The sequence below is a fragment of the Lissotriton vulgaris genome, chromosome 7 (genome assembly GCF_964263255.1).
Source record: "Lissotriton vulgaris chromosome 7, aLisVul1.2, whole genome shotgun sequence".
Lineage (NCBI taxonomy): Eukaryota > Metazoa > Chordata > Amphibia > Caudata > Salamandridae > Lissotriton > Lissotriton vulgaris.
This window is the reverse complement of record NC_141695.1, coordinates 13,250,140-13,263,383: the sequence shown is the minus strand read 5'-3', so window position 1 is coordinate 13,263,383 and position 13,244 is coordinate 13,250,140. Positions and strand designations below refer to the sequence as shown.

The 13,244-nt window shown below is 47.8% G+C and overlaps 2 protein-coding genes across 3 annotated transcripts in view; both read left to right on the top strand.

Annotated features, from left to right (window-relative positions):
• Positions 1 to 13,244, top strand: part of LOC147700513 (uncharacterized) — a 240,773-nt gene that overhangs the window by 111,241 nt on the left and 116,288 nt on the right. For both annotated transcript variants that reach the window (XM_086929669.1, XM_086929666.1), the window contains exon 4: positions 268 to 549. The gene's annotated coding sequence lies outside the window, so the exon portion shown is untranslated. The remainder of the gene's footprint in view (positions 1 to 267; positions 550 to 13,244) is intronic.
• Positions 556 to 4,868, top strand: LOC147700514 (uncharacterized). Its single transcript, XM_086929677.1, has one exon. The coding sequence runs from the start codon at positions 831 to 833 to the stop codon at positions 2,262 to 2,264; it is 1,434 nt and encodes a 477-aa protein (XP_086785803.1). The 5' UTR covers positions 556 to 830; the 3' UTR covers positions 2,265 to 4,868.

Below are 13,244 nucleotides of genomic sequence, written 5' to 3'. Positions count from 1 at the left end.
CATATACATTTACGTAAAAGTGCAGTCCTGGAACTGGTGAATAGACAGTTTTTTAGATTTTATTAGCCATTATGTTGATCGAGGTGCTTGTATATCACCATCTTGATGACAATCACATTGAAATTACCCACCCAATAAAAATCCATCCAATAAAAAAAAACAGCAGGGGCACAGAATGTCTTTACTATGCACAAGTTAAGGTATTTAATGCTTTTCGTTCTGTTGTACATGCAGAAAGCTAACAGAGAGGTTCTTTTAATCCTATAGGTAACTAAACCTTGAGCAGAAAAGGCGACATTGAAGCCTGTATTTCATCACCTGAACGAAAGACACTTCTAAAAATGTAATGAAAATAGTGAAGCTGCACTGAATGCCACACATCGCTAAAACCAATCACAAACTGAGAAAGAATGTGAAACGGTTTGTCATACTTCAAATTGGAAAAACAGCTGATAGTTGCCAGACCGAGCTTCTACATGCAGGACCCTTTTGGAGCTAAATATTTCTTCTTCCATTGCATGGGAGAATTCCCACTGGATAGAGAACTCTGTGAGTATTCCAATGTGTGAACTATCCCAGCTGGCAGGGAGAGCTTTCTAAATGTAAGTGAAACGTTTTTACTGAGAAACCATATCAGTGCACTGAATGTGGTAAGAGTTGTATGAATGCAGAGTATTTGCCACAAGCTGCCAGAGTATATTAACTACAGGTTTACAGATCTTAAGAGCCACTGCTGGCGGAGTTTACTACATTAAGCCGAGAGAGCTTTACTGTACCTAAGTGACCAAGTTTACTATCCATAGTCGACAGAAGTTTCTATCCACAAGAGAATGCCTCCAAGTGAGAAAATGTATCAGTGCACTGAATGTAGAAAAAAGTTCAAGTTGAAGTATTCACTTGCTGCACACGCGAGAATACACACAGGTAACAAACCATTCAAGTGCTCTGAATGTGGAAAATATTTCAATTACAAACACAACCTTACATGCCATGAGAGAATACATACAGGTTACAAGCCATACGAGTGCTCTGAATGTGGGAAAAGGTTCAGTAACAAAAACCACCTTACCAACCATGAGAGAACACATACAGGTTACAAGCCACATCAGTGCTCTGAATGTGGGAAAAGATTCTGCCAGCAGGGAAGTCTTTCTATCCACGAGAGAACACACACTGGCGAGAAACCATACCATTGCTCTGAATGCAGCATTAGTTTCATTGATAAAAGTAGTCTGACTAAACATGAGAAAATACATACAGGAGAAAAACCTCATCAGTGCATTGAGTGTGGAAAAAGGTTCTACCAGAAGAGTGGTCTTAATGTTCACATTAGAATACATACAGGAGAGAAGCCATATCAGTGCACAGAATGTGGGAAAAGGTTCCTCGTAAAGTCTTCTCTTATTATCCATGAGAGAATCCACACAGGTGAGAAACCGTTTCATTGCACTGAGTGTGATAAAAGCTTTTATTGTAGTAGTGACATGAAGAAACATTTAAGAAAACACACTGGTGAAGAAACATTTCAGGGAAAGAAATATGGTACAAACAACACTGTCCACAAAAAAATCCATGTGAGTGAGAAGCTACATATTTGTACTGAATGTGGGAAAGGATTTAAGAATACGTCAAGCCTTACTTACCATTTAAGAAAGCATACGGGTGAGAAACCTTATCAGTGCTCAGAATGTAGCAAGTGTTTTGTTTCTAGTAGTAACCTGAACATTCATCACAGAATCCATACAGGTGAAAAACCGTATTGGTGCAGTGAATGTGGAAAATGGTACTCTCAGCAGGGGCAACTATATATACACAAAAAAATGCATACCGGTGAAAAAAATCATCACTGTTCTAAGTGTGGAAAAAGCTTCTATCTAAAATGTTATCTTATTAAACATGAACAAATACACACAGGTGAGAAACCATGTCAGTGCACAGAATGTGGTAAAAGGTTCCGTGATAAAGTTGCTCTAAGTCATCATGAGCGAATACATACTGGTGAAAAGCCTTATCAATGCGGCGATTGTGAGAGATTCTTTAGCAGAAAAGGAAATCTTACAGTCCACAAGCGTTGTCATACTGGACAAAAACCTTATCAGTGCACCGAATGCGGTAAATCTTTTAGCCGTAAGCACCATCTTACTGGTCATGAAAGAACGCATACAGGAAAAAAACCTTATCAGTGCACTGAATGTGACAAAAGCTTTAGCCATGAAGTCATACTTACTGTGCATCAGAGGACACACACTGGGGAAAAACCTTAAAGATGTACTGTATGTGAAAAATGCTTTAACCATCTGACAGCACTTAGAAAACATGAGGGAATACATTCTGTAGATAAGCGTTATACGTGTATGGAATGTGGGAAAGGGTTTACCCAGAAAAAATGTCTGATTTCCCATGAGAGACAGCATATGAAAAAGAAAACAAAGACACGAGATCTAGTAAGCTATAAATAGTGTGAAAATGAAGGTTGGATTCATTTTGTACTCCTTATAATACACATCTTCAAGAATCAAGTTGTCATTGTTACGTCTATACAAAACTGTAAGACATGTCTCGAAAGACAACAACTCATGTGCAAGAACATTTGCCATACAATGAAAAGCCTTACTCTGAAAAGATATATTATTTACTATGAGAGTCAAGTTCTGGTAAGGAAATCCAAGTCATAGCAAACAGAAGTCGACACAGAAACTTTGTATTGGAAAACTGAAGTATAAAAGCAATTAGAAATGTTATGAATACATGTATCCAGTGCTTATTTTGAAATAGTGGTTGCCGGTGGATAATACCAGCTCTCATTTTTCTGCATCAAGCATTTAGCAATTGTAAGAAAAGGAGGAACACAAAAAGCGGGAGGAAGAGCAAGATAAACAAAGTAACAAAGGGAGAAAACAGGAGTGCGATAAAGGTGGAGGGAGTGACTGGATCTGGAAATTCTTGAAATAGTTTCTACCTGGCAGTAAATTGTATCTTTGAATTCCATCACAATTCTATACTACCTATCATGTCAACAAACAGCTTCATAAATGCCCCATCCTGCACATTAATATAAGTTCTTCTTTGTCCTCACTTAAAGATGATGATCTGGCTCTGTTTTACACTTTTCAGCAAAGTTTCTAGAAACAAATGTACAACTCGGACATTGTGCATGGATCTCATACCCAAAGATGACAGCTTTCAAACCGTGCCACAGGATTATTTTTATATAATACATGGGATTCTGTAATCCCTGTATAAATGTCAGTCACTAATTTCTTTATAATCGGCAACTTGTGACGCACTCAATCGCCAATTATAAAGAAAAGACCTACGAACTCGACTATTATTAATTATTACCATAGAGTTCTTAGGTCACAATGCCTGCTGCCAGGATAATTGAAGCAGCTGTTTACACCAATGAAAACTGAATGTTACTTTTCTTTATTCGACTCTATTTAAATATCTGATTATGACAAACAGAAATAAATACTTTTATTTTTTGTGCTCCTTAGATAGAGAAAAGCTAGAATCATTCTGCATCTTTCTGCTCTTTCCGAGCTACTACTGCTCTTTGTTTTATTTGACAAAGGAGCTCACAAGCATTTGTAAGGGGGAGAGACTCCAATTTCTAGATCACCCAGGGCCGATAAGGTGGTCCTAGTATTGGCAGCAGCTGTGTTTGATTTCAGTGCTATTTAGTGCAACCCCCTGTCCTGCAGACTGGGCTCACCAACATTTGTAAGGGGGAGAAATTATAAATTACAGATCACCCAGTGCCCCAGGAGGTGCTCCTGGTGTTGACAGCAGCTGCATTTGATTTCGGCGCTATTTAGGACGGCCGCCTGTCCCGCAGATGGGGACGCTTTGGCCAAGGGCAGGCCTGTCCAGCACCAGTCATTGAACAGAAGAGGCTGGGCTGTACCTCACCTCTTGGCTCGGGGCTACGTTTTGCTGTTACATCCTCTGGGGTCTCCCTGGTCTTGCTTTGCCCATGCCGGTTAGACATTTTTCGTCTCACTGAAGAGCGGAGCTGAGTTCAACCTGTTATGTAGGTATTTTAAGGCCTTTGCAGTTTTGTCTTTTTGCTTGCATAAGAGTTACACAAGTTAGCAGTAATACTTACACATGAGGAGGGGAGCGATTGGGCTACTGTTGGTGGGGACTTCGAATAAAGTGTTAACTGTTAATATGAGCAAAAGGAAGCATATTGCAACTGAGAATGGGGGAATTGGCTCATTAAAAAAAATCCTAACTGGTGCAATGGGTGCACTAAATAAAGAGATCAATAGCGCGGAGGAAAAACTTGAGGCCACCATAAAATCAACGACCTCATTAGTGGAGCACCACTAAGGGACATGGGCCTCAGAACTTGCAGTGAGGCCTCGGATTGGTGCTTTTCAGAAATCACAACTTGCTTACTTCCCAAAGTTGGCAAGTTCATCCATCAAATTAGAATTGCACTTGATTCCCATCAAATGGCCGGAGAATTCAGGGTTCCTGTAATTCTGTAATGAAAATCATCTGGTGCCCTAACCATGTCAGTCGTCACCTAACCCAGGGCGTTTTCGCAAGTTCACTGGAATCATAAACCAAACTTGGGGCCCATCAGAGGGCATGCTAAGAACTCTTTTTTAATGACAATTAATATCAGGGAGGGAATGACCCTGTTGGATTTTTATATAACCATTGATCCCAATAGGTGTAAAAATGTGAAAGCGTGGTAACCCAATATTTTAACTCTTTTTTTTAATTGAAGTTTTAAATGGACATAAAGTAGTTAATAGACCCCATGTAGCCACGGTGCTATTTTAAAGCTGAATACCGGGTTGTTTCTGGGGGAAGGGTGGTTGGGAGGCCTGTTCATGTGTTTTACACTGTAAAGATTTTAACCGCATCGCTGCGGCGGCTTTTCCCGCTGTGCGCGGCAAATTCAAAATTACCGCGTTACGTGACGAGCTGGCCTTGTCATCCGCGCAGGACAGGTAAGCGCGATGACGAGCCCAGCTCGTCAATAGCCTCGAAGGGGTTAAGTAATCGCCCAGTTAATAAAAGAAATAGTGTAGCACCAATCCGAATCCTTGGTCGACATGTCGCAGGGAGCACCAGGGGAAGGCTTGCTGGAGTCACTTGGCCCCAGAGTAGGACAGGCAAGCAATAAAGGCCCCCCTGAGCAGACACCTTCAACCTCAGTCTTCTGTAAATTCTAACTCACGTGTTTTTGAGGATATGACTCTGACTCTGAATAGCTGCAAGGAGATCTTCGCCGCCATGGAGCAACGTATCGTTGCGTTGTTAAATGTGATCTCCAGCAGACTTTCTTCGGTCGAGTCACTTGTTGAATCTTGTATGGGCTCTTTTAAACATTTGGCCAATGCGGAGACACCCAGGATGCATAACGAGGCGGGCCCAATGCTGGGGAAACATGTGGATGACGGCCAGGGAGGGGTGCAATGTCGGCCAGTGCTATTGTCACATGCTCCCCCTTTGCTTAGTGACGCGTGCGAATGGAGGGCGGACGGGGTTCAGGCTGAGTCAGTGCAGACGTACCTCCCCCTTGTCACCTAACCCATTAGTCTCAAAGGCCCCTACTTTGTCTACTTTAAACCTGGCCCCAAAGTCAGCCCGCCTCGGGTCCTCTAGCGTGAATAGCACATCGTCTGCATATAGGCTGACCGTGTGAGTATACCCGCCCATCCGCACCCCGATCGCGTCCGGATTCTGCCGCACTCTCTGGGCAAAGGGCTCCATGTAGAGAGCAAAAAGAAGAGGGGATAATGGGCACCCCTGCCTCGTGCCACGTTCAATATTAAAGCGCCTCGACCCGCAGCCATTGACACGTACTGTAACCGACGGGAACTTGTAACAGTTAAACACCATGTTCCTAAATTTTTCCCCTATGCCCATCCGTGCCATCACCTGCTCCAGATACGGCCAGTGCACCCGGTCGAACGCCTTTTCGGCGTCGACCGAAAGTAGCATCCTCTCCCCTGGGATCTGCGAGGCTTTCTCCAGTACATGCACAATCCTCTTAGTATTATCCACCGTTTGCCTGCCAGGTACAAAGCCGGATTGGCCCGGTTCAATCAGTCCAGGGATATACTGCGCCAACCTCGCAGCCAGGATCCCCGTATATATTTTAAGATCGACATTTAGAAGGGAGATTGGTCTATACGAGCTACACTGAGTCCTGTCCTTCCCCGGTTTAGGTATAACTGAGACAGTCGCCCGCAGGAGATCTGGCGGGATGGCACCAGGGCAAGCAAAAGAATTAAACAGCTTGGTCAGTATGGGCGCCAAGATCGTGCAGAACGTTCTGTAGAAAAGGGAGGTGTAGCCGTCCGGGCCCGGGGCCTTCCCGAGTTTCAGCCTGGAGATTGCCGTAACAACCTCCTCAATCCGAATCTCACGTTCCAGGTAATCGGCCTGCACCGGAGCCAGAGACTGGAGAGCCACCGAGTTCAGATACTCATCGGGCTCATCTATCACCGAGTCGTCCTCCGCGTAAAGCTCAGAATAGAATTGGCGAAATCTCTCAGCTATGTCAATGTCGTCGGTGACTGATAGTCCCCCTGCCACCGCTATTTCCTTTACCCGACGGCTTTGGTGCGCAACTCTGAGCTTGGCAGCCAGTAATCGGCCACAGCGATCCCCCCAGTATAGTATGCGTGTTTAAGACGCAGTGCCGCGTACTCAGCCCTGTCTAAATCCAAAGCTGAAAGGAGTTTCCTCGCCGTTTTCAGCTGTTTCCAAATTCTGGGGGCCCCAGTGCGACAATGTACTTGCTCCAATTCCCTGACCTGCGTGAGCTCCTCCCGCTTAACCTTCCTCTCTTTGTTTTCGGCTGACGAAATTGCTATGAAGTCTCCCCGCAAGACCGCTTTGAGTGCTCCCCATTGGGTCGCTAAGTTGGTGTCTGGGTTGGAGTTATGCAGCTGAAATTCCTGCACGGACTCCGTTATGCGCTGCACCACAGTCTTTTTGTGTAGGAGAGTATCCCGAAGTCGCCAGACCCCACGTTGTGCCGGGATCGACGGGGGGAGGAAGGTCCCCGAGACCGGCGCGTGATCCGAAAGAGAGATAACCCCCACCTCGGAAGCAGTGGCCATGTCTCGAACCGGGCCGGAGACCAGCAGATAGTCCAACCGAGCGTATGTCTTGTGTGCGTGTGAGTAATAAGAGTAGTCCCTATCTAAGGGGTGAAACCCTCGCCAGAGGTCATGTAAATCCAAATCAGCTAGTTGTGTTCTCACCGCATTCGACAATTCCCCAGTCTGTGGGTACCGCTGCGCTGACCTATCCAAAGAGGAATCGAACACCAAGTTCAGGTCCCCCCCAAAATGATGTGCCTATCTGGTGACGCCGTGACATCTACTAAGGCAGTGTGGAGGAAGCGGTCCTGGTGCTCGTTAGGGCTGTAAACTGACCCTATGGTAAACTGTAGGGGGCCCAATTTAAACCTATATGCCAGCAGCCTCCCCTTCTGCTCTACGAGTTTGTATATGACTTCCCCTCTAAAGGATTTAGACACTAGGATAGCCACCCCAGCCGTTTTCGTGGTATTGGAGGAAAAGAACTGTGTGGGGAAGGAGCGGGACCGCAACCTATGGCAGTCTCCGGCTAGTAGGTGTGTTTCCTGAAGCAGACAAATGTCCGCTTGCGAACTCTCTAATAAGGAGAGAATTGCTCTACGTTTCGTGGGATTGTTCAACCCCTTCACATTCAGGGTCACTACTTTCAGCCCCGCCATACCAAATCAGAGTCACCTCGCCTCAGTGGCCATACTGCAACAGGGAGTATCAAACCATCAATCGAATAGGCCTGCGAGCTTTGGCAATGCTGAATGGACTCAGTTAAAGCACCGGACAAATCCGTCCCCAACTCCCCCCTCCCGGTTCCCTGGACCCCCAATCCCCAACTCCCCAACTCTTCCCCCTCCCGTTCCCCAACTCGAACCCCAAACTCCCCCCACTCACCCATCTCTCACCACCCTCCCATGACCCTTAGTCCTGATAGTCCCAGTCCTGCCCTTACCGCACAAGGCTGTGGTAAATTACCTTAGTGGGCGACCTGCCACAAGCATCCCCCCTCCGCCCCCACACCCCCACCTTCCCCCGAGCCTGCTCCAACAGTAATGCGTAGTCATTCTCCCCCCGGAGCCAAGTTATGCGGTCAGTGCCACTTCATCCTCGGCCGCTGAAGACCTGGAAACAGTTCGGATTGCATTCGCCATCTCCGCCCTGTTGGTGGGCGATCCCGGCCTCCGTGAAGCGGCAGACGACCTGCGCCTCGAAACTCTCCGCCAGCCGCTGTTAGTAGGATCTCCCCTTCTAGGCGTGGAGGAGTCCTCCTCTTCCGCAGTGATCCCCAGCACTTCGCAGACGTCCAGGAGGGATCGTAGCTGGTGTGCTTCTCCATTCCATCGGAAGATGAGGCGAAAAGGGTGCCCCCAGGAGTAGGGCGTGTCGTGTTGCCTCAGAAAATCCGTCGCAATCTTAAACGCCCTCCGCTTCTGGAGAGTGGTCGCGGACAGGTCTTGATACAGCGCCACTGAATGACCTCGGAAAACGATCGTTTGCTTCCTCCTCGCCTCAGTCATGATCCGCTCCTTCAGCGGATAATCTGGAAGGAAAGCCAGAATGTCTGGTGGGGGCCCTGTCGCCCGTCGTTGCGGTCCCACTCTATGGGCTCTATCTATCCTAACGGGGAAGTCTGCAGACTCGCCCAGGATGTCACGGCTAGGTGTCCTGGGCCAGGCGCCGCCGCGGCCTCAAGTCCTCCCCGGCGTGGCGCACTTCAAACACCCGCTCCGTGCGTGGGCGACCAGCAATATTTCTGGGAGCTCTGCTTCACCCTATGCCCCCCCGGCTAGCTCCTCACCTCCTCTGCTGAAATCGGGGGGAGGGAATCTTGTGTCCAGGGCCCAGCTCCGCCTCAGTCCAGCCTCGAAACACCGGACCTGCACTGCTCCAGCCTCCGGGTGCTAACCGCGGAGCGCCCGGGAACTTCCTCGCCGGGACTCGCCACTCCTCCAGCGCCGCCTCGCCGGCGTTCCGGGCCTCCGCTCTCTTCCGGTTAGGCCGCAGCCGCGGCCTCGAGTAACCTCAGGGGCGGGTCCGGGGCTCACCGCGCCACCGGGGAACTGGTCAGCGCTCTCCGGACCCAGGCGTACAGCTCCGTTGGGCCGTTGTCGCGCTCCTGTACACTACAGGACCTCCGCCGGGACTCGCCTCTCTGCCAGTGCTGTCTCGTCGGCGCTCTGGGCCTCTGCGATCCTCCGGCCAGGCCGCAGCCGCGGCCTCGATTAGTCTCCGGGGCGGGTCCGGGGCTCACCGCGCCCCCGTGGATCTGGCCAGCCCACCCCGGCCTCAGGCTTTCAGCTCCGCTGGGCTGCCGACGTGCAACAACACCTCGAGGGACCTCACTCTTCGATCCCCCGGGTCTGCGCTACCTCCAGCTGGGCCCCAGATCCGGCCCGCACCACCACCGCTGCTCGGGGCTCCAGCGACCCGGCTCACCGCTCCTGATGCCGCGGCTGGTGGGGGAACCGGAGCTCAACGCAGCTGCATGTAGAGGTTCTCCCAAACGTGCCCGGTCTTCCGGGCTGGCGAGGGGGGAGAAAAGCGATGTTTCAGGGCTCAGGGCCTAGTCGGGTGCGGGAGCTCGGGAGGAACACGTCCGTTCATTCCGCCATCTTGGCCACGCCCCTGAACCACTTTAAAGCTGAAGTGGCTATATGCCTGGATTCACAAGCGTACCCCACACCGTTTAAAACGGCGTTCCGAGGCATTACTGATAATATAAGGCAGTCTCTGCGGCTGGACAGCAGTAGGCCCAGTGTTCAAACAAGGGAATGGGTTGATTCTAGATGTACTAAGGTCTTCACAGATTTACATAAGGCCCTACGCATTAAACCTAGAGCAGTGGTACTAAGTATGAATGCACAGGCACATTACAAGGAGGCACTTGCAGTCAGGAAGAAATATTAACCCCTTTGCTGTGGCCGATATTCGGCCGCCGCGCTAGGGGAGAAGTGGGGCCGAGCGGCGCTCGCATGCTCGTGACGGAGCCGCTCCGTCACGAGCCTTGGTTGAGCTGTGCTCATGACGGAGCGGTTCCGTCATGACCCCGCCCGCTCAATAGAACGTCCAGCGCAGGCGCGGAATTCGCGCCGCGCAGGCATACCGAGCGGGCCATGACGGACCCGCTCAGTCATGAGCACAGCTCAACCGAGGCTCATGACGGAGCGGCTCCGTCATGAGCATGGAAGGAGTTAAAGGAGGATGCATGGGAGGCGCTTCAGGCGCCAGCGAACTAAAAGAAAGAGCTTCTGTTGAAAGGTTATAAATGCGCCTTATTTTAGGGAAGCATCTGATCCAACTACGGAAGTCTTTATTCAAGAAGCAGAGTGGGTGGAATATATTTAGAGCAGACATAACACTCAGTCCACAATGCTGAACCCATCTCAAGGTGGCCACGGGGAGACCTCGCAGCAGACCAACCATTGACTAGTTCTTCTGGGGGAGGCACAGAGGTCCCTAGCATGGGCTAGGCCCCGGGTCCAGACAAGGGTCCTCTAGATCTGTTTCAAGATTGCCAATATTTGATAGGCCCCACTGCTTACCAATGTTTTTAATGTCTTTGCTAGGTAGGCCCACCTCCTACATGGAATAGCTCTGGGATAATCCCAGTTTTAAAACAAGCATTTTCAATGCAATTGGTCTGGCATTTGCGAGAGTTTAAGCTATTTGCATTGTAAATGGCAATGCCTTTTATTTATGTTTTTAAAACCAAAACATAAATAAAAGACTCATTTACAATGCCAACAGCTCAAACTCTCACAAATGCGAGACCAATTGCATTGAAAATGCTTGTTTCATGTTATGATTGCAACTAGCAGTACGTTTGTTTTCTGTCGTGAGTACGGGTGGATCAACACAACCCACAGCTCTAATGTGAGAGGCAAACTAGGCTAACTTTTTTGATGTTTTGCCTTGTGCGTTACACTTTTGCGTTTTTTGCTTCAGAATATCATGCAATGGTATTTGCATATTTCTATACAGTAAGAACTATGATGACATTGGCAAAAGCGCTTTATGTCCCCGTTCGAGTGTGTGAGGCGCTATATTAACGCTACAATGAAGGCCGCAGTGCTAAAACAAAAGACTATAGAAAAGCAGTCACACGTTAATCTCTTTTGGAAAAAGAAACACAAAAATAAGCATGAACTTTGTATTTGTCATGGAGCATGAAATGTGACACTATCAAGTATTTAAACAATATAGGACAAAAGAAACATATTTCTTAATTTCAAGGTTGCTACATCATATTAAAATGATTACAAAGTATACTCATGTGTACGTAGTGCTTGGTTTTGTAGCCATTCAACATCAGGTATTACTTTTACCGACTCTTCGGGGCGCATTGTATCACCCCTAGAAAGACGGAATTCAAAACCCCTGACCTGATGGGTGCGCGCAGGCATATCTGCATCAGGCGCCTTAGCCCACTGAGCTAGCACAGATTTTCACATTTACATTTTATCCCACTAATGAAAGCCATAGGTAGGCAAGATACGCCTTCTTCGTTCAAAGTCATTTGGGGAGAGGGAGTGGGTACGATGTTTGGAATCACCAGCCTAATGTCAAGCGGCTGGCTCACGTCCTCCCGTTCTACTAATATGGCGGACCCCCGATTATTTATTTATTTTCCTCTTAGCACGTTCACTTATTAATTCCTTCCTCCGGCAGTCGAGATTACAAAAAATATGAATTGCACCATAAGTGCTATACTATAATCCGAAAACTGCACACCTTCTGCAGAAAAAAAGAGTAGTGATTAGTTTGTGGCGGGTCTGTCACTCAAGCTCAGCCTGTGTACATATGTTCCATGTTAGTTTTAACCCTCACAAGTTCTTTTTATACGTTTTGAGTTGCGCTGCTGACCAGTGCGGTCTGATCACTGTGAATCACCCGAGGGGCTTTCCTGGTGTTCAAAGAGACCATGTCACACCGTCATATTTTGGGATATGCTAGCCTGCTTGCGAGATTGCAGCCCCATTACCCTGCTCTCTGCAGAGACTGTGGGTCCTAGACCGGTGAGATTGCCAGTGGGTTAGGGCATGGTGTGAAGGGCCATCCAGATTTGAGTCAGGGATGCGGCTGCCTTTTATCCTTGTAAGGTCGATGGCAGGAGTACCTGTGGTGTGTGTTACCGACGTCCCAGTCTCCAACTCATTTTTTCAGGGTGTGCATGCCATACAAATCCTTCAGTGTATACATGTTATGTAGCGTATCCCAAGGAACCCATGAGCCATGATGAAAATAAAACAAGGGGCTTATTTCCAAGCCCTTTGAGCCACCTTTACCTCATTTTTCCCACATTAAAAACTCTGCAAAAGTGGTGCATGGGGTTGTAAATCTGCCCCAAAGTTCTGAACATTTCAAAGATGTTTTCTGTGTACGAATGGGGTTTACCTTTCATTGTCGGGAACTTCTGACAAGTGTCCTACAACATTCATGGAATATTTTTCCCATGTGCCCAAAGGTACTACCTCATCCCGCGCGCAACAGCAACCAGAAAACTTCCTTATTCCGTATTAAATGTGCAGCTTTATCGCCGCTCCAATTCTGAGAGGCTAATTGCTTTCTCTGACATTCCAGTGATCTATATTTCTTGAGAAGAGTGAGCGACACCTCAAAATTTCCCTGTCGGAGATTTGGTTGGACGGGTTGGTTTCAATGGGAGAATTAAACAAGCAACAAACACAACGTCCCCAGGGCAAAGAACATCAAAGATCAGCAAAGAAATCAGCACACTGAATTTGTGTCAAAATAAAATGATTCCGGCCTACTCAATTATGGCCGGCGTCTTAGGTTTTCGCGTAAACCAATGAACTTAATGTATCATCACGTTACCCAGGTTGTTGTCTGGTGGTGAGGCCCTCAGCACAAAGTGGTTTATCTCCATTCTTGGCGTGTGACAACACTATTGCAAGTAGCACGTGGTGCAACACCTGCACGTAACCCCATGGCAAGCTGTCACCATCAGCGGAGTATTACGGATGCCAATTTGCAGAGCAGTGATCAAAATCTTTGACTTTCAGTACTCTAGTGCGAAGCCCGCCTGTTCGGCTTTCAGTATTCTAGTGCAAAGCCCGCCTATTTCAAATATTAGAGAATCATGCAAAGAATTGGGGACAGTCAGAACACAAGAAATTAACAGATCCAGGCTACAGACGGCTTGGAAGACCCTCAATTCAC

What these genes read in the sequence shown, in the direction of transcription:
- LOC147700514 (XM_086929677.1), top strand. Translation starts at nt 831, where the DNA reads ATGCCTCCAAGTGAGAAAATGTATCAGTGCACTGAATGTAGAAAAAAG.